Source organism: Protopterus annectens, chromosome 12.part0 (genome assembly GCF_019279795.1).
Source record: "Protopterus annectens isolate FY-2018-M chromosome 12.part0, PAN1.0, whole genome shotgun sequence".
NCBI lineage: Eukaryota > Metazoa > Chordata > Ceratodontiformes > Protopteridae > Protopterus > Protopterus annectens.
The window spans coordinates 859,116,825-859,138,933 of NC_056746.1; the positions used below are offsets into that span (position 1 = coordinate 859,116,825).

A 22,109-nucleotide genomic window follows, 5' to 3' on the forward strand; every position below is an offset into this window, starting at 1 on the left:
GTATGTGTCTCTCTGTCTGTCTGTCTTTTAGTAATTAGCAGAAAAAGACTGTCATTTATATAATGTAGTCTTCATCATCCAGATGTCACAGGTCTTCTCTTTTAGTACTTCCTTCTACAGAATGATTATAAAATACTAACATTAGATGATATAATTTTGTTTTCATCACTGTTTTGCAAATACATTGTTGGTATGATCCGTATTATGTATTTGAAAAATGAAGATTATCTGGCATTCTTTTACACCTTCAAGCTACTTATGTGCTCAGGATAATTTTCAGTCTATGATATTTGGCTCAAGTTTGTTTTAATTCCTGTATTTCTTAACTGGGTTAAGTGAACTGGTCTTTCTCTGACACATTTTAGCCACAACCCAGGCCACAGGGTAAATGTGATCTGCTTTATTTCCAGCTAATAATGTTAGGTTTGTCCTATTTACTGCCACTTCTTTGTCATGGAAGTAGAATCTTTAGGAATTTAATAGTTTTGATTATTCCGTGTTCTTTCCCCACAGATCATGTATCGGTTATTGCTTGTACTTTCCCCACAGTTCATGTATTGGTTATTGCTTGTACTTTCTCCACAGTTCATGTATTGGTTATTCCTTGTACTTTCTCCATAGTTCATGTATTGGTTATTCCTTGCACTTTCTCCATAGTTCATGTATCGGTTATTGCTTGTACTTTCTCCACAGTTCATATATCGGTTATTCCTTGTATTTTCTCCATAGTTCATGTATTGGTTATTCCTTGTATTTTCTCCATAGTTCATGTATTGGTTATTCCTTGTACTTTCTCCATAGTTCATGTATCTGTTATTCCTTGTACTTTCTCCACAGATCATGTATCGGTTATTCCATGTACTTTCTCCATAGTTCATGTATCGGTTATTGCTTGTACTTTCTACATAGTTCATGTATCGGTTATTCCTTGTACTTTTGCCATAGTTCATGTATTGGTTATTCCTTGTACTTTCTCCACAGTTCACGAATCGGTTATTGCTTGTACTTTCTCCATAGTTCATGTATTGGTTATTCCTTGCACTTTCTCCATAGTTCATGTATCAGTTATTTCTTTTACTTTCTCCATAGTTCATGTATCGGTTATTCCATGTACGTTCTCCATAGTTCATGTATTGGTTATTCCTTGCACTTTCTCCACAGTTTATGTATGACACTAATGTTACATTAGGCTGTGATGTCAGATCAGAGAATTACTGCTTGTAGGTATAACTGAGCTTCAGAAACTGAAAAGGTCAAAAGGAACTCTTTGGGGTGGGAATTCAATAGTTTTCTTGAAAATTTAATTTCTAATAAAGAAAAACATAACTGTAAGTACACGAAAACTAAACTTTACCCAGATGCTAGCTGTTAAATAGCAGTTATAATTCAAATTCAGGATCAGGATCCCTGGTAGTCAAACACAGACAGACACACACACACACACACACACACACACACACACACACACACACACACACACACACACACACACACACATGGACTCACTTGCTCACATCTAGTGATAATTTACAGTTGATTGTCATCTTCAGCAACAGGACTTTGCAGTTGGGAAGAAACCAGAGCATATGGAGTAAATCCAGGTAGGCATTCATAGTCCAGATAGTGGTAACTGTGGCCAGGATCCAACTGTTCAACTGTGTGGCAGTTACACTATTCAGTGCATTTTCTAACCTCCTTGTATGAGATAATTCATAAGTGCAAACTGTGGCATTTAGATCGTACTCGTGATGATGTTGAGGTTGTTGAAAGACATAAATTTGGTGCTAATATCAGTCCGATATAAAACACACAAAAGATTTGGATATCGTTAAGTGATGAACAGGTGAGCTCTGGAAATATATTGCAGAATTGGTCATGGCAATTGTTACTGCACAGAAATCCCTTCATATGCATAAGATTTGTGGAAATCTGCTAGTTTGTCGTGGCTGGTTAATTTTTGTAATTGTTATTGATGTATTTAGGATGTTAATGGGTTGCGCAAATAAACAATTTGAATGGTTAAAAAGAATGTATAAAATTATGTGCGCAATTATATAAGCAACCCTACAAAATGGTTGCATGACAATAAATCAGTAAATCAATCATTGTTCTTAAACCTTTTATCCTCAGTTCCCTCTGCCCTGAATCTTGAGCAAGACCTAAAAAGTCTCCCCTTTCACTTAGAGATAGTAATCCACTTTTTTCAGGACAGAGTCATGACCTCTGATTTGAAGATGCTGATTTTCATCTCAGTCACATTACACCCAATGCCCACTGGGGATCCTTTTCATCTCAGTCACATTACACCCAATGCCCACTGGGGATCCTTTTCATCTCAGTCACATTACACCCAATGCCCACTGGAGATCCCATTCACTTGATTCTTATAGGACAGCTTCTAAAAAAGAACAAAGATGCCATCCTCACATCTCAAAACTGGATACTTTCCAGAGCTTCTCTGTCTCTCTGTACTCTTTCTACTAAAATCACAAATGGGGGAGGGGGCATACACCCCCTTGTTGGAGTCTTAGACCCCCCTTAAAAGTATTTGAGTTAATACTGGGAATTTCCTCATATAGAGGGACTCATTGGCATGTACTAGTGACCCTAGATCCCTATAGGATGTACCACAAGACATTTTGGGATACATAGTCATATATTTTCTCAGTTTCTACAAAACACATGTAGACAGTGTTGGCAGACACCAACGATCCCAACAATATCTTTACAAAGACAGCAAATAGATCCAGTGTTTCATATCCAGGAGAGAGTCTGCATTGCTACTCTTAACTTAGAGGTTTGATTGTCAATTTGTCTTCTTTCATGCAACCTAGCATATATTTTCCTTTGGAGGCTGACCTGTGCAGTCCCACTGTGATCTTAATGCATGTTCTTTTCCCCAGTTTGCCAATCCAGTGGTATTTTCTTAGCCTTCCACACAGTGTTGAAAAGATGTGTTAACCACAACACTCCAGGGATGTCCAGCACCTTGAGCATTTCCAGATTGATTTCCTGTACTTCTGCATCCTTTCCACAGAAAACTCGCACATCCTTAGCTGGGTGTTTTTCAGTTATAGTTTATCAGTAAGTGAGGAAGTCACTGAAGTGCAGAAATTGCATATAAGTTTAACAGCACTATGGTGTATTTGAACTTCAGAGAGAGAGAGAGCATAGGTATGATGCTTGATAAGGTGCCCCCTATGGATCCTGTAGGTCTACTGAGAGGCATCACTGCTTATTTGGGAAATTATGGGAGATACCTGAACATGAGTGACTGAGAAGAATAGCTTATCTGATCTGAACCAAGAGCAATAACTTTTTGTTGGACTTCTGTGCTAGTTGTGCATTTGTCCATAACAAGCATAATGCTGAAATAGAATGATGTACATACATGTACTTAGTACCAGAGCATGTTAGACCAAAGGACAGTGCTCAGCTTTGCAATCATGTCATCAGACTCGGTTAAACCTTTTAGACACTTAGGTCGAGAGAGGTGCTGAGATATCGGTACATTACCATTCGGTGATAAGTTGGGTCAGACATTGGTTGAAGAAACACAGGATGCCCAAACATTAGACAAGGGTGTCCTGTGAGAATCTAGTCAATGATTCTGTTCAACTCACCCCTCCAGAAAAGCTTTTTCCCATGTATCTGCAGTGCTTAGAAACCTGGAGTCTGAATGAACCCTATTCATGATGTCATTAGTTCGATCAGTGGCAGTGAACTTTTGACAGAAAAAAAATTGCTGAGAAGATGTTCCTGCACTCACCAGGCATTCTAAGTTGCTTACCCTTTAAATTCATGTCACATAACAGCCTGGGCTTGAAGTAATATCTGTTCTTCCCATCTTCCAGCATGTGTTATTGCTTACTTACACAAACTCGGTCACTCACTCCAGAAAATTAAATGGAGTAGGCAGTTCAGCACAAGGTAAGAGTGACTTACCCCTGAGAGACAAAAAGGAAACTGACTTTTTTTTTTGTAGTGTGCAAAACAGGCAGTATTTGGTAGGGCTGTTAATTAACTGTTTTCTGTGCCCAGGCTGCAGAGTTTGATTCTTTCTACCTTAATGTTTGTACTGTGTGACCCTGAGGAAAGTCACTTACTCAGACAGTGCTCATGGGAACGACCCTGAGAACACCTCTAGAAAGGGACAATTGTTTTCTGTAGACTTACTCGCTCAATAAATAGGTACAGTAAAACTTGAGGAATACACACTGGCTGCAGTGTGTAATTTCTAAACTGTATTTGTAACAATATTTATAGTAGTCTTAACATACATTACTGAAGATGTATACAGAATTATGGTTGTCATATGTAGCAAGTTGCAAGGATCATAGCAGTCTATTCACTGAGTGAGTGTGTAACTTGAAAAATTTCTGATTTGAGCATATCCTCTATGTTACATCTCATATAGTGGATGAATTCTGGATATGGATTATAGATCTCTAGTTAAATCAGTACTGTGTGTGCTTTTAAAGTGGGACATTGATACACTGTTTGCAAAGCAAATCTGATTTCCATATTATCAACTGCTTATCTGACAGAGTATTCATTCCTTACAGAGTCTGTGCAGAGGCCAGTAGAGGCACTAGATATAACTGCAAGATCAGCCAGAACTCCAAGAGGCAATGGTAAGACCATATATTTCTCTTGCTTCATTTCAGTCTTTAATTGCTATTTCATCTAAGAGTACAGGTGGTGCACTGCTTTATTTTTTTCTGTTTTAGGTCAGTGGATTTATGGTGTGCTATTTTCAGTATAGATCTCTGTCTTCCATTTCCTTAAAAGTGAAAAGAGTGAATAACTTGCTGATGTTCACATTCTGTGTTTTGACTTTCACAGATTTAAATTCATGGTCTATGTGTTACTTATCTTAAGTAACACAGATGTTGTACCCACCTTGCTACATTATGGCTAAAGGAGTATGTATGTCTGCTTCATTACATGATGACCTATGACCAAAGTCAGATTTTCCTACCAGTCAACCTGGTTCCACTAGTGCCTCAAGATTCTCAAAACTGGCCACATGAGGAGGACTGCATATTTTGACATGCATCTAGTATCTTTAAGAAATTGGTGTCCATGCCTGTGGCATAGAAGAATAAAGCTCTTACTACATACAGCCCAGACAACAAACTGAGTTCATTTATGACTGTGTGATGGGAGAGCTTGGTGGGGAGGACGGGAGTGAGCTGCTGGTACCAGGCTGCCCATTTTTGTGGGGGAGGTAGTGGTGTCTTTGGTGAGGTGCCACTGACACTAGATTGGTCAGGACTGGGATGTGGGCTTTACAATCTCAAGCCCAGTGGAAGTAGCACACATTTCATGTAGGTGGAAGTATGCACATGCATATAGAAGATTCTAGGATGTCCTGCAGAGATGTGACAACTCATATCAGCCACCAGGGATAGGGTTAGATCCTCATAACAAATTCATTGCTGAGAATCTGACAAGGGCACAACCCACCTCTATATCTATCTGTGTGATGGCCTCAAGGATCGACTGTAATCTTCTTGCTGGGGAAACCCAGTAAGGGGGAAGCAGAATGACTCAAGACGGCTAAGGGGAGAGCTGGATGATAAGCAGGCATGGAATAATAAGAAAAAAGCATGTAGAAGATAAATGTTTAAGAAACTGATGGCTTTAGTCTCTCTGAGTTCCCCAATTTGCACCACGTGGTGTGGTATCCATCATTTGTTACACAATCAGAAAGTAAAATGTTTTCAGTATACAGTCCAGTACTTTACTTCAGTTTTTGTTATTTCAAAGACCTAAGGTTTTATGGTAGCAGAGTTAATTGCAGATAAGTCATTTCACCTTTTATTTTAGAAATGGTGCAGGGGAGCATACAAAGCCACCATGAAACTTCTCTCTCTGGGAAAGTTTGTCTGAGAACTGGAAATTGTAGATCCAGAAATTTGATTTATTTCTGACTGCAATCAGTCTTTGTAAGAACCCAGTAAAGGTGCACATCACTGTGCTTCTGTATATCATAAAAAGGTCTTGAAAGTTATTGATTTGCATTTCAAGATAGAAAGAGGGGAAGTATAGTTGTGATGAATTAGAAATTCAGTGGTAGTGTGGGATGAGAAAAACCTGCAACATATCTATTTGGTTTTCATGGGAACACAAGGTCCCACTGAGCCTATTGATTGTTAGTGATATAAAAAATTAAGCCAAAGATTGAATTTATTTGTTGATATATTAGTGCAAGACAATAATATGTAGTATCAGGTTTTTCACCTATTGAGTAGAAAACTGCTGCAGTCATTCTCCTGCATGAGGGAGGACCTTCCACAGACCCAGACAATTACACACCCATAAGTATGCAAAGCTATGGAAAGACTTATCTTGTAACTAAGGACCAGGGGAACCCCCAAACACTGGACCTGTATCGGTTTGGATTCTTCAAAGGCAGGACATTCTTACTCCATCTAGTAGACTTTTTTGAAAAGGTCACCAAAGCAATGAATGAAGGCAAAATGGTACATGCTACATACCTCAACCTGTCTAAAGCTTATCAAAGGATCACAGGACCCCCCACAGAGGTATAGTTGAAAAACTAAATAAACTGGGAAAAACTCTTATGTCACCCACTGGATGGCCAACTGTCTCACAGGATGCAAAAAAATCAAACTAGGGGATGTTACTTCCACACAGAGAGCAGTCACCAGTGGAGTCCCCCAAAGTTCTATTCTTTGACCTCTTATTTGTCATTTACTTCTCTGAAGTAAAAGCCAATAGCAAAGAGCTCTGACTATTTTTGCAGATGACTAGAAGCTAGAAGCAGTCATTTTATCATCAAATGACTTGGCCATCTGGTAGGAAGGTTTGTCCCAAATAAATCAATGGTGTCAAAATCATGGACTGAAACTAAATGCCAAAAAATGCATTATTGTATCCTTTCATAAGTCATTTATCCTGGAGAACTACCACATTGATCCCTTAGAATCAAATAATTTGTTCAGGATTTGGGAACTTAAGTGGACAGTGACCTTTCAACCAAAGTGTCCATTGTCATAAGAAAGTAATTCTATATTGCTCATTCTAGGGATATCATAGTCCTCCTTTACTCAGCAATCATTGGGCCAATCATTGAGTATAATGCTCCCTTTAGCATGTATTTGCTCAGATACCTGCAACAACTGGAACGCCCACAAAGATACCTTACTAAATGGATATAATGCCAATCCAATAGAACTTTTTAAGTAGAACTACTTAAAGCATACACCACTAAATGAAGCAGTATCTGCATGTAACAGTGACTTCCTGAATATATTAAATGAACTTGCCCCACTTAGAACAAGACGAGCCAAAACTAGTTCACTCCCCTGGTCATCTAAGAGCACTAAAAACTTATGAATGTTGAAACAAAGCCTGGAAGTGTGGGGCCTTTAATAAAACCCACACTACCCTCCAGAATTGCAAAAACCTCAGGAACCTTCCCAGACATCATGTATTAAAACATATACTGTAGTACATTATACAAATGAGATGTGCTATGCATTAATGTCTGGAAGTTTGAAGCCAGACAGTGAGGAGGTCAGAGCAACAGTGTTAAAGACAAAAGACAATCAGACTGTCTTGATATGTTAGTATGATGCATTTTCAAAGTTTATACTGAATATATCAGAAATAAGATTGCCTTTGAGGAATTTGTTGCAATGACTTGAGGAATGGTATTAGAGTCAGGATTGTGAAAAGATCTTTAAAATGCATAAATGATTAGTGACAGTAGTGCCCGCACTTAAATATTTTGATGTGAATAAGTTATATTTAGATTACAAGTAGATACTTGCCAGCCATGAAATGGGTTCTTGGTTCTGTAAAAAGAAAAGCTTTCTACCTATTTGCCAAAAACCCATGGAGAATATCAAATATGTTTTAGAGTAGAAAAGAGTGAAGCATGGCCTCAAACTGAATGCCAAGAAATGCATCATTATCTCCTTTGGGGAAAATGTCATCCCCACTAATGAACACATTAATAACAACGTACTAAGCACGCATTTAGTCGTCAGGGACTTGGGCACTTAGGTTGATAGCAACCTGACTTTTGACCACCATGTTGCCTCAGTTGTACGGAAGGCTTTCTACATAGCCCACCTCATAAATAAGGGTATTTCATCCAGGAATAAGGAGGTCATAACATCCATGTACTCCTCCCTTATCAGACCCATTATCGAGTACAATGCCCCTCTTCAGCATGTACCTTGCCAAGCATATACAGCAGTTGGAGAGACCACAGAGGTTCCTGACCAGGAAAATCCAGGGTCTCAAACACCTATCCTATACAGATAGGCTAAAAGCCCTATTCCTCTACTCAATCTCATACAGACTGCTCAAAGGTGACCTATGTCTGGCATACAAGGCCAGTTCAGACCCAGCCTTGATGGTGTTGCTGCATATCCGTAAGACAAACTCCACTCATGCAACACACACACAAGGCCTTAACCTGGTCTGTGACATTAATAGAACTTGTTGGTGGCATATATTTGTGTCCCAAAGCTTCCTCCATCTGTAGAATAGACTCCCTTTCCATGCCAAGCAGAGTACCTCTCTAGTTATCTTTAAGAGGAACCTGAACAACTGGATGGGAAACAGGAAATATACCCCTGGGATTCCACCTGTGTCCCTGCTGGACAGGGGAAACAGGTGCTGACTTTAAGGGAACATGGGCAAAATCCTTGACTAGGTTTATAAGGGCCTCTGGACCAATAGCCTAGTATCATACTATGAACCTATGAACCTATGATTCTGCAAGAAAATATACTCTATATTTATGGGTCTACAGCATTTAAATAATATAGGAGCTTTAAGTTAGAAAAAGTCTGCTTGCCATAATAAATGGATTTGAAATATTTCACGAATATATTTGTTAGAAAAAGTGTTGGTTGAAAAGGACCATAAATCATTAGAGTAAACCTAAGATGTCATTGCAGAAAACAACCACCCAGACTGCAGCAAATGAGGGTAAGGAAAGATGATAACAGTACATTTAGACTTGGTGGGTTGTTTGTATTTGCCAATGTTTCAGGAAGATTTGAAAGATGTGAATTAAAAGTTAACTAGAAATACTGCAGTGCATTGAAAATAGAGTTTCATGAGTGTATAAAGACAACAAGCAAAACTATGAACTCCCAACCATCATTTTTATTAAAATAATCACAGATAATGACAGTAGCAATGCTTCTGAGGACTTAAAAGGGCTTGGATAAATTTATAGGTTTTCATCAAATTGTCAATGTTTACCTTAAAGGTAGTGAGGATGTTAATCTATTTTTGCATGTAAACAAAAGATTACTCCAAAGATATGTGAGGTATTGAGTTTATTTGTTGATGAATATTCAAGTATTAACACCTACATGTACATTTCTCATTTTACTTATCTCATTAACACCTATGGGTGTGGAATGTCACACTTCTAACAGCCTACACACATCTTGCATCTCACAGCATTTTTCTGAAAAATAAACTTAAAAGGCATAAGATAAAGAACTGTAATTATTTTGTGAACAATAAAATCTATAACAACTATACAAATAATGTTACATTGATAATAGGTTAGTGCATTCATATTTTTCCATAAATATTGTAATATATTATAATGCACACAAACCTAAAATTGCATTTTTTCTAAACTTTCACAAATGTTCATATCTTTCATATCTAGTCATTTATTGTCGGAATACTTGCATTAGCCAGACATAAGCTTTCACATGACAACAAGAAATTCCTCCTTTATGCATGTTTATTGTGATATTCACATAAATATGGAAACATATGCTTAATTGTATAATTAGCAAAACGATAATATTGAATATCTCTCGATGCACAACTTAGTGTAAATATCAAAGAAAGTTTTCTTCGCCAACATCAGACGTTTCATCTAATGTCATGCAACAGTTTGTAAGTCACTTGCTTTTTGAGATATTAAGTACATATAGAGCTATTGCTTATTATCATAATTAATATCAAACGACTAGCAATATTTCTAGTATAGTGTGATATAAATGGACATTGACAGTGAATGGTCCATTTGTGTTTCACACCATACAACTCAATAGAATGTAGGTCTCTCACTTATGAAAATATGAACATAAATATGACTAATAATTGCCAAACAAAGAATTTCTCTACTGCAGGACATCCTAAACTAACAATCTTGGTGTTAATTTGTCAGTAATTCCTTTCCATTTCTAATACTGCCTGTTAGCTGGTAAGTCACATAGTTAAAGAAGCCAGACTCAAAAAAGTTCTGGATGTCATAAGGATGTATGAATATGAACTGGAATTATACAAAAAAGGCATTGTAGGCTTGAATGAGTTATGCTAATTATTGAGAGTAACTATAGTTGAAAAACAAAGTAAAACACCAACAACAGTGTAAGCAAAACAAGGTTTTCTAATTATTTTGCTATTAAACATCTTATTCTTCTGATCATAAATAACTAAAATGTCCAAATAGTTAATGTTTATACCCACTGAACCTAAAGAAAATGTAACAAATTCTGTACTAAAGTTCAATGCAATAACAAACTGCTTAATTTCTGCAACAGAACCACCCCATACAAAGAATAAAATAACATGTTATCCAAGTAGCATGAAATTCTGGGTAGAATATTGGTACCCATCACCCCAAAACCAATTTAGCAAATGAAGGAACAACTGGAACTCTCATTGTTCCTCCTCTTAGTTATTGTTAACAAATGCCATTAAAAATGAAGACATTATTTTCTAGCATAATCTCCATTAATAAGCAAGATGTACAGATGTCATTATTAGTGTAATATGTCTAATGTAATATAATCTAAGAAAGCCAATTCCTTTATTGTTGGTGTATATAAGGACTTAAATACCCAATGTAAACAACATTGTTTCAAGTCCTGAAAAGTGATATTGTCTCAATGAATCTAAAAGACCCCAAAAGTCCCTACCATAGTTAGATATTTTTTGTACAATAGGATTAATGATGGTATCTAAAACAACTGAAAAGCCTTTAGTAATGCTACCCTGCACTGAGAGAATAGGCCTGCTATACCAAAAGTATACTGATTGTAGGAAATTCCACTGCCATAAAATGATACAAACTGCATGTAATCCTTCCCTCTACCAACAAATCAGTTAATGGCTAACATTTTCTCCAGTTCTAAAACATAATCTTTGTGGTATGTAATGACCACTTCACTTTATCTGCTCCCATAATTCTTAAATCACATATTTTTGTCAATTCGACCATAGTTTGCCTTTCATGTTTACTTAAATTATAAAATCTATGTTTAGGTTTGTTTTTGCATACATTTATAATATCTTTTTCTCAAGAATCAGGAAAGGCTTGTATGATAGACTACAGTGGATGATTATAAACTGATGGTCTTCTGAAATTTATAACATCCAGACAACTAATATTGCTAATTCAGTTTATGACTAAATATTTTTAAATCAGTTAAAGTCCTTTTTGCATTAGCATGCTCACTAGAAACAAAATAAAAATATTTTTGAACTGTACAAATCTGTTCACTTGTAAATGTCTCTTTAATGAAGTTGTAAATGTTCTTACCCAGAGCTGTAAAACTTGCATCATTAGGAATAGTATCTCTCAAGAATAAACAGATTTGCCCTATCCTCTGTTCTTGTTCCTGCCTGTGGGAGTTCCTCTCCATTTCAAGTTCTGGGCTCGTTGACTGAAATCACTCTGAAAGTAATTGTTGCAGCCACCTGTTTGCTGACCTGCTATCATTTCCAGTCTTCTCAGCATCATTGTTGGAACTGTTGGTCTTATAAAAACTTTAGCATTATCCAAAGATGTAGAAGCCATTCTCTCTTCCGTAACTAAGATGCCGGGAGTAGACATATTACCATGCCTTTCAACAGCAGACAAATAAGATAAGATGACAGCCAACCACTTAAGTAATGACATATATGGAAGAGGATATGCTTCATCTTGCTCATATGTTAATTTATCCATGTTCATTTTCCATCTGTTTAAGCAAACTAAGATATGCAAAAAGACTAAAAACAATATGAAAGTCATCATAAGGAAGATCAAAGTGGAATACAAATTAAAATATACATCTAAACCCCAGAATAAACATTAATCTTTTTTCACTCATCAGATAATTAAAATATCACACACAACACTGCCCTGAATTGATTCATAATGGAATAATCCACTCCAGCCCTAAATATATTGATACTGTATTTGCAGATGAATATAGTGCCAGCTTCACACCATAAACCATCATTGAGGTTCCAAAAATACCAGCATCCCTTTCCTCCTGCAAGACTATGATGGAACATGTCCTTATTGCACTCTAATGCTAAAAATTAACTAAATACAGAATTCCTTTGCAACAGCACCAGGGAATATGACCTCTCTTATTCTCACTTAAAACTATTCAACTTAAGCACAACTGATGTCCTTCTATATCACTGTTGCAGTATTCTTTACAATAGGGATCCCCTGGCAAGGGCAGCCTGACATCTGGCCAGTATACCAAAGCCTTTTGGTTGTAAAGGGTACACAGTAAATCACATGTATGCTCCCCACGTACAGCATAAAGGTGATGTCTGGACATACTATCCTCAGAACTTCTTTGCCGCTAGTCCGAACACCATCTTCAGTCATCAGTCTGAATGCCTGTTCATCTGCTGGTTCTACCACTTTCAGACAAGTGCCCCATTGGGGTTTTTGTTTTTATTTATCGTATGTTTGCCTTGTTCTGGTTGTTTGGTTTCATGTCACCCAGAAAGTGGGAAATGCCAGTGTGGGAGCCATATTCCCCATAAAGATCATCATGAGCAGCGTTTGTTCTGTTTAGGCACTTATGTCTTATGAAATGTGTCAGTCCTTTGTCTCTAAGACATAGAGGAGTTGGCTTTCTTCCCTAGCGATTTCTCTTGAGAAGCAATGACTTAAATTGTTGGCTAAGGATACCATGGAGGGCTCTACCCAGCGTGAGGGCCAGCTGTCTATGAAGAAAAATGCCAAAAAGGTTAGGTATGATTCCTTGGCTGTATTGCCTCCACCAGATGTCTGCCTTGAGGCTGGTGAAAGCCATGAAGAGCATCTGGTTTCTTTCTCAGATTCCTCTACCGCAATCACTTCTGAGGCCAGCATAGACCCAACACCACACACATCCATGGAGATTTTGCAGATGTCCACCTCGGATATACAGGGGGAATCACGGCTGGTTAGTATGGAAAGGCCTAAGGGTGTTCCTCAAATTTTAGTTAGTGAAGAGGTCCTGACTGCCATTGTTGAGTGCCGTCAGGGGTCAGAGCCTCTAAAATTTTTCAAGGCTGATGTCCCACTCAAAAAGAAGCAGAAAGCTAAACATATTTTGCCTGCTCCCAATGATCCTCAAAGTGAATGGCAGAACTTCACTCAAGGCACTCAAGGCTTGTTTAATGCCCTTATGGTTCTCAAGCCTCCATAGGGTATTTCTATTCCTCCTCCTATCCCCACATCTTCTACCCCTCTTAAGAGGCCCAGGGAACAAGATTCTTCTTCTGAGGAGGATGCTGATGCTGATGAAAAGTCCCTGACTTATTCCTCCCAGATTTCTTCGCCACCTAACTATGGTTCTGAGGTAGAAGAGTCTATCAGTCTTGACTCTCTTTTTGAGGAGATTTAATTTGGTGATGCTGTTTTCCCGAATGATGGAATTTTTTAAATGGGACTGATGTCCAGAAGAGGTACCATGAGCTTTTGCAAATGGAGTCTCCTCTTCCCTCTGCTGCTCCTCTGGTTCTTGTTGCCTTGCTGGGTGATTTTTCTACTGCTTCTCAGGCTCCAGATTCTCAACCCCCTGCTCCCAAAAAACCTGATTGGTTTTATAAAGTGCCTGAGGGCTGCAAGTTTATTTATAAGTGTCCCTCAGCTGACCCTTCTGTGGTGTCTGTGGCTTCAGATAAGCCTTCCAAATTGTTGTCGTCCACTAAATTGCTAGCATCTGATTCATACAGATTCATGGAGAGGCTGGGTAAGAAGGTGCATGTGTCTGCTATCCTAGCCTTTAGAACTGTTAACGGTCAGATAAACACGACTAGAAACATTTTGAATCTTCTCTCTCAAGCTTGTCAGGCTATTTCTGATCTTCCTGATTCTGAGAGACAGGCCTCTGCCCTTGCCTTGTTTGAGACATCCTCCCAAGTAACCCGCCATTCTATTAAATGCAGCTATGATGCAGCAGATGCTTTATCTAGGGCTGCTGCTTTTGGGTCTGTTTTAAGGAAGCATTCCTGTCTCAGACTTTAGCCTTCACCTGATGATATCAAGGCTAAACTGATGGATGCTCCTCTGGATAATAAGCATTTATTTGGTGCTGCTGCTGTGGAGTTGTTTAAGTCTCTACAAGAAAAAGGGAAGGCCTTACAGGAATTGAAGCATATTTTTGTTTCTCCTGTGCCTAAGTTTCAGAGGAATTATCCTAATAACCCTGCCTTTGCTCATAGACAGTCTTGCCCTCCCCCAGAAGTAAGAAGGGTGGTAGAATGGCTCCTCCTGCTAAAGCTACCCAGACTCCTTTACCTAGAAGCTTCCTTTTCCTGACAAACCAGGTGCTGTATGACTATCCTGTTCTTCGTCACATCCCTTTTTCTCTGTGTCTTTCCCTGTCTCTCATTTGGGTAAAGGTCACCCAAGACTCCAGGGTACTTTCCATAATTTGCCAGGGTTATCACATGGTTTGGAACCCCCCCCCTTGTGGCCATTCCTCAGCCTCCTCAAGAAAAATTGCCCTTTTTTCAGAGGTGCTTCAGGGCTTGTTGGCTCAAGGAACAATTCAAGAAGTTCCAACTCCTCAGAAGGATAAGGGGTTTTACTCCAGAATGTTTTGATTCCAAGGAAAGAAGGCACCTGGAGACCCCTTCTGGATCTTTCTCAGCTAAACAACTTTTTGAAGGTTCCTTCCTTTCTGATGCTATCCATTCAAACCTTGTTTCCTCTGCTACTTCCTTAGGCTTTTCTGGTTTCCCTAGATCCCAAGGATGCTTATCTACATATTCCTATTCATCCCCTTTTCAGGAAGTTTTTAGATTTCTCTGTTGCTTCCTGGAATTTTCAGTTCTCTACTTTGCCCTTTGGCCTCTCAACTGCCCCATGAGTCTTCACCAAATGCCTCACTACTGTGATTGCTTTCTTCAGGCTAAGGGGGGTGCAGGTCTTTCCCTACCTGGACAACCTGCTTATTTAGGCCTACTCAAGAAATCTTACTTCAGCATCCCATTCCCTCCACACCACACGTTCCAAAGACCTCAACCTCATTGCCACAATCAACATAACATGCTGAAGGGACAGGTTCATAACCTAGAGACTGCCCATGCTCTGGAATGGACTCCCCATACATGTCAAGCAGAGGACCTCACTAGCCCTCTTCAAGAGAAATGTTGATGAGTGGATGGGAAATAGAAAGTTCACCCCGGAATCACTCCAGTGGCTCTACTTGATAGAGGCACTGGGAACTAACAACAGGTGGCAAAATTCCAGGGCACTTCTATGAGCTAGGCTTGTAAAGGCCCCAGGGCCATTAGCCTAGTACACACCTATAAATTTATGAATCTACACTTTACCATCTCCCTCTTGCAAAGCCTGGGATTTACTGTAAATTTTCAGAAATTATTTCTCAGGATCATGTTTTTTTCTGGGTTGCAGGATCCAGACTGTTCCAATGCTGGCATCACAGCCTCCTCCCAAGGCCTTAACTGGCATTGCCTTCTTTCAGTCCCTTCTTCTTCTGGCTTCATTCACTGTCAGAGAATTTCTGAGGTCTCTGGGTTACATGGCTTCTACCATCCCTATGCTCCCTTTAGCCAAGCTCCACATGAGAAAGCTTCAGTGGTGTCTAAAGTCAGTTTGGCTTCAACATTCTCATCCCTTAGAATTTCTAATTCCCCTGATTCCATGCCTGAAGCTATAACTTCAGTAGTGGATTCATCAGCTGTCCCTCAATCCAGGACTTCCTTTCCAACCTCCAGTCTCCTCTCAGGAACTTTTCACAGATGCCTCAGATGAGGGATGGGAGGACCTACTTTGGCCCTCTGAAGGTTCAGAGCCTGTGGTCGATTCATCAAAAGAAAGAGCACATCAATATCAAAGAGATGAGAGCTCTTCTCCTGACTCTTCAGGCTTTCTATTCTCTTTCTTCCAGAACCCCTCAAGATTTTCACAAGCAATACCACAGTGATGCAGTATGTCAACATGCAAGAGGAAACACGGTCTTATCTCCTATGCAGGTTAGCCCTTCAGGTTTGGGAGCTAGCTATCCAATATCAGTTGACCCTTAAGGCAGCTTATATTCCCTCATATCAGAATATTGTGGCAGATTCTCTGAGCAGGTCCATAACACTATCCCTGAAGTGAATGCTTCTCAGGGATGAGGTTTTTGGACATTGTCCACCACTGGGCTACTCCTCAAGTAGATCTCTTTGCTCCACTCTAAACAGACAACTTCCTCTATTTTGTGCCAGAGTCCAATGCCCTCTGGCCTAGAAGGTAGATGACCTCTCTTTTTCTTGGAAGGAGATGTTTCTTTATGCCTTCCCTCCCCTTCCTCTCATTCCAAAAGTCCTGTGCAAGACAAATCAGAATGCTCCCAAAATCTTGTTGGTGACTCCCTTTTGGCCCAGGCAGCACTGGTTCCCGCTTCTTCTGCATCTTCCCAAGGGCAATCATCACAAGTTACCTCACAGGGTGGGCCTACTCACACAAGACAATGCATCTCTCATCCATCCCCATGTGTCCACTCTTCAACTGACTTTGTGGGAGATAGGGTTTTGATCACCCACAGGCACATTTTTCCTGAGGATGTGCTTCAGGTCCTGCAGGAGGCCCAGAAACCCACTACTAGAAAATCTTACTTATCCAAATGGAGGAGATTTTTTGTTTGGTGTCTTTCTCATAACCTGGATCCACTTACTGTGGATATTCCTTTGGTTCTCTCTTATTTGTGTGAATTGTTCAATGCTGGGTTGGCATATTCTTCTGTTAAGGCCAGCTCTCAGCTATCTCATCTTGTCTGCCTTTAACTCCCCCTTTAGCCTCTAGATTTGAGGCCAAACAGTTTTTTAAAGGCATCCTTGACATCAGGCCTCCCAGGAAGCCTGTCCCTCCTCCTCCCTGGGACGTTAATTTTGTTTTAGAAAAAATGTCTCAGGCTCCTTTTGAGCCTACTGCTTCAGCTTCCTTAACAACATTGTTCTTGGAAGACTGTTCTTTTGGCTCTTACTTCTGCTAGATGGGTGTCTGAGCTGCAAGCCCTTATGGCTGTTCCTCCTTTTTAGCTTTTCATAAGGACTGGGTGTCCCTTCGTACTAATCCTTCCTTTATGCCCAAGGTGGTTAATGAGTTGTCTCTTAATCAGTCTATTCATTTGCCCACTTTTTTCTCTTTTACGCAGTCTGCTAGTGAGAAGGTTTTGCACACATTGGATTTGCATAGACAACTCTGATATTATTTGGCTAAGGCTAAAGCTTTTCATAAATCTGAACAGCTTTTTATTTCTTTTCACTCTAGGTCTATATGTTTGACTGTTTCCAAGCAAACTGTTTCTTCTTGGAAATCTAAAGCCATTTCTTTTTGCTATTCTTTTCATGGGAAGAACCTTCCTTCCTTCGTCTGTTAAGGCTCATTCCACTAGGGTTGTGGCTTCTTCTGGTGCTTTTTTCAAGGGGTTGGTTACTAATTCTATTCTTGAGTAATAACTTGGATGTGATTTCTAGGGCCAGAGCCAGTTTTGCTAGGGACATTTTAATGGCTTGTTAGAGGGCACTGCTGGCCCTTCCTCCTTCCAGTCTTCTTCTTGAGCTTTTAAACCTTAACTCTCCCTAATGTAAAGAATACTACAACAGTGATATGGAAGGACATAGTACAGTTGTGTAAAATCCTACCATAACAGTAGATGTCCTTCTCTTCACTGTTCCAGTATTCGCTCCCTCCCTCCTCCCCCTGTTCCTTTTTCCTTCTGGATATGCTTGTCACCTATCTTTATCCTTGAACTGTCATTCCTACTGGTGCTTTTCAGTTGTGAGGATGGCACATCCAGATCCTTTATGCCCTATGCTGTGCACTGGAAGCATAGATGTGATGTATGGCATACACTTTACAACCAAAAGGCTTTGCTATACTGGCAGGCAACAGTGAAGAAAAGGGAGTGCCCAAGCACTTTCAGTCTAGAAGTATCACCCTGTCACTGCCACCCCCTAAGCACATTTTTAGTTCATGCTGCAAACTTTTAGCAGTAGTACACACAGAATGACTTGTAGCTTCAATGCTCTTATATTATGACAGACCTGTGTACCACACTATGTTGGTCCATCTCACAAAGGGACATTCACAGTTACTGACATTTAGTTGCAACAATGATACATTACAATAACTCAATGTACAGGTCTACTTGGGTGAAATTGCACCCCAGGCACTGCCTACTGTTTCAGGGCTCCTCATATCATGCAAATTACTTTTTTCTTCCTTTTCCCATATTTTGCCTTACTCTTCAGTTTTTTTTCAAGAAGTCATAACTTTCAATGTGCTCTGATGTGCATTTTTTTTTCTTTTTATACAACCTTTTCATCCAATGATGGTTTGAACAGAAATTATGATAAAGGAAAGAAATTCAGTGTGGTTCAGCTTTAGTTTTCCTTGCATCCTTTCAACACACCTTTCCTGACCAAGACAGAACAGTAATAAATATTGAGGAAATAACTCAATTAAGCTGGTGCCCCCAGAAGCTATAGGGATTGTAGATTCTTTGGGATGCAGCTTAGAGCATTTGTCCAACCTTTTAGTCCAACAGTGATCTAAACAAAACTCAGTAGTAAAAAAATAATCTCAGTCTTATTTTTTTCTTTCAAGAAAGACGTAAGTTGTGCCCAATGCTTAACATTCAAAGCTGACAAAATAGGAGCTCATAATAACATAATAAAACAATTGCTGTGAGGATACACACAGGTCCTATCTTGGAATACATCTTGCCTCCTTCACCGCCCAAAAAAGACAGTCAGTGTTTATGCATTCCTCTGATGTTAGATTGGGACTCCTAGAAGAGCTAAGTGTCAAAATGTTCTGTGATATATTTTATGCCTTACATTTGAAATATAATTACTTTTTAGCTGCCTTTTTTACTGATACTCAGAAAAATAGTGTCTGTGTCCTGGCATTATTGGGTGTGTGCACAGATAAAAATCTGTCATATTTTTTTACATACACACACACACACACACACACACACACACACACACACACACACACACACACACACACACACACACACACACACACACACACACACACACACACACGCACACACACACACAAGCATAAGCCATAGCAATACTAGTTTTGTACTTATTTCACCAAATAGCAATACATTGTGCAACACTAGTACTGCCACACCAGATCAGTGACTGCTGTTTTGCAGTCACCAAACAGCAGCAGGGATAAGTCACTTTTATTTACTTCATTGAAGAATAATGCATACCTGTCATTGATTTCAGAGATCTTCCCTGATTTTGTCTCATAATTTTGCTCTGTCCTTCGTAAAAGGTTGATTTAATGGTAAATCATTCAAGATTACAGACAGCAATAAATTCAGACATGAGAGTTTTATACATCTTATTGTCCAAAAATGCAGTATTATTCTATTGACTTTTTAAGTGAATTAGAGTTTGGAGCATTTATTCTGCTATTATTTTTGGCATTCACAAAATTTTTCATCAAAGAACTTGAACACTATAGTATCTTGTGTTCTGACAGTGTTGACTCCCTGAAAGAGAAAACCATCCTTGAAGATGAGAAGCATGAGCTGTTCTTAAAATCCAAGGCTTGCACTGAGATCAGTCACTCTGGGCTGCTGATCTCCTTAGTGCTTACCTTGCTCATGGTTATTACCAGCTTTATCCTAAAAGGGTCACATTACAGCCCTGTTAAGGTAACAGAACATTCAGTGCATTTTTATTCTCATTTTTCTGCAACCAGCAGCAGCTTTTGTGGGACCCCCACACAGTCAAGGATGATTAAGAGGACCCATACAGCTACAGGTACTGCAGGTATGAAGCTGGTTATGTTGTTAGTTTTAGTGGGTTTAACTAAGCTAGTGGCACTACATCAGTGGTAAAATATTTAATGGAATTGTGAATCCTGTTACTTGATAAAACACTGTTACTATAACCAGAATATCTTTGAATTTTAAAGGAGATATAAATAAAAGGTATTATTACCCACCTGGCATAGTAAGTGTACAGGATTGCTGTACAAGCTTTTGTTGATTTGACTGACATGTTATAAAATATCAGTTTAAGATAATTTCTTCTGATTGGGGGTCCCCAGCGAGCACAGGGTTTGCTGGAGCCTAAAGCTGGCTATGATTATATTCATACACATCCATGAATTCCACGGCCCCACCTTTATCTACCTTTATGACTTGTATTTCAACGTCCTTAGATAATTTTAGCAGTACACTCATTATTACAAATAAATGGTACAGCGTTAAGAATATTCTTGAAAGATGGGGAGACAGAAATAATTTATTTAAGAATAAAAGAAACATACTCATCACATATGTGCAATCAGTGGAGATTTATAGAGAACAGTCATTTTTTTCTGTTTGAATACAGGAATAAATTATGCTGTATTAAGATATTCCAGTTATAATACTTTTAATATAAATACAGTTCCAAAAAGAGGAAAAGGTGCCAAAACTTAACAAACCAAACAAAGGAAAGGAAGTAAGCACCTGGATAGCCGTTCAACCCGACCAAAATTTATTTGAAGCACAGCAAACACATAACATTTTAATGTAATTTATGTTGCTGAGTGTCTGGTATGCCAAGCATTTTATGTGGGCATGACTATTAGGTTCATAGGTTCATAGGTGTGTACTAGACTAATGGCCCTGGAGCCTTTGCAAGCCTAGCCCATAGGATTACCCTGGCATCGTACTACCCAACCTTAGTTCCTAGTGCCTCTGTCAAGTAGAACCACTGGAGTGATCCTGGGGTGAATTTTCTATTTCCCATCCACTCATCAAGATTTCTCTTGAAGAGGGCCAGTGAGGTGCTCTTTTTGACATGTATGGGAAGTCTATTCCATAGCATGGGCAGTCTCTGGGTTATGAACCTGTCCCTCCAGCATGTTTTGTTGATTGTGGTAATGAGGTTGAGGTCTCTGGAGCATGTGGTGCGGAGGGATTGAGATTTCTTTAGATGTAGCATTTCTAACAGAGATGGGTCAGACATGGCTTTGTAAGTCAAGCAGAGATCGCCTCTAAGTAGACGATATGAGACAGAGAATAGTTGGAGTTTTTTGAGTCTATCCATATAGGACAAGTGTTTAAGGCCTAGGATCCGGTTTGTGAGGTATTTTTGCAGCCTCTCCAGTTGTTGGAGGTGTCTAATGAGGTACATGCCAAATGGGGCATTGTACTCGATGATTGGCCTAATGAGGGAAGAGTAGAGGGAGACAATGACATCTTTCTTCCTGAATGCAAAACCCTTAGCAATGAGATGTGCCACATAGAAGGACTTTCTGACCAAAGTGGCATCGTGGTGGTCAAAAGGGAGGTTGCTGTCAACCTGTGTTCCCAGATCTCTTATAACACCTTCTGTGTTCAGTGGACTACCATCAATGTGGTAATTCAAAGGAACCAGGTTTTTCCCAAGGGGGTGATGACACATTTTTTGGCATTGAGCTTAAGGCCATGGTTATGACACCAGTCGTTGGTGTCATTGAGGTCTTTCTGTAGGATGTCAACATAACTTGGGGAGTTAATAATAGCTCCCAACTTGCAATTGTCTGCGATCTTTCTCAGCCAGAGTCCCTTCGTGTTAGCCTGGACTTCAGAGAAGTAGATACCAAACAGGAGAGTACCCAGGACTGAACCTTGTGAGACTGCACTCATGACTGGTTGGCAGTCTGACTTGGAGTCAGCTACTTTCACACTGCGGGCTCTATCTGTGAGCCAGTTTGCAACCCACTTAGTGATATAGGGGTTGATGTCTAGCTTAGTGAGTTTTCCTATGATTCCTGAGTGGGGAATGGTATCAAAGGCCTTGGCCAGATCAAGGTAGGCTGTATGAACCACCTTGCCTTCATCCACAGCTTTGGTGACTGA

General features: G+C 39.4%; 1 protein-coding gene across 1 annotated transcript in view; it reads left to right on the top strand.

Annotated features, from left to right (window-relative positions):
* BIRC7 (baculoviral IAP repeat containing 7) overlaps positions 1-22,109 on the top strand; it is a 517,300-nt gene that overhangs the window by 293,088 nt on the left and 202,103 nt on the right. The window contains exon 6 of the mRNA XM_044088967.1: positions 4,566-4,634. Within this exon, the coding sequence (XP_043944902.1) occupies positions 4,566-4,634 (69 nt within the window). The remainder of the gene's footprint in view (positions 1-4,565; positions 4,635-22,109) is intronic.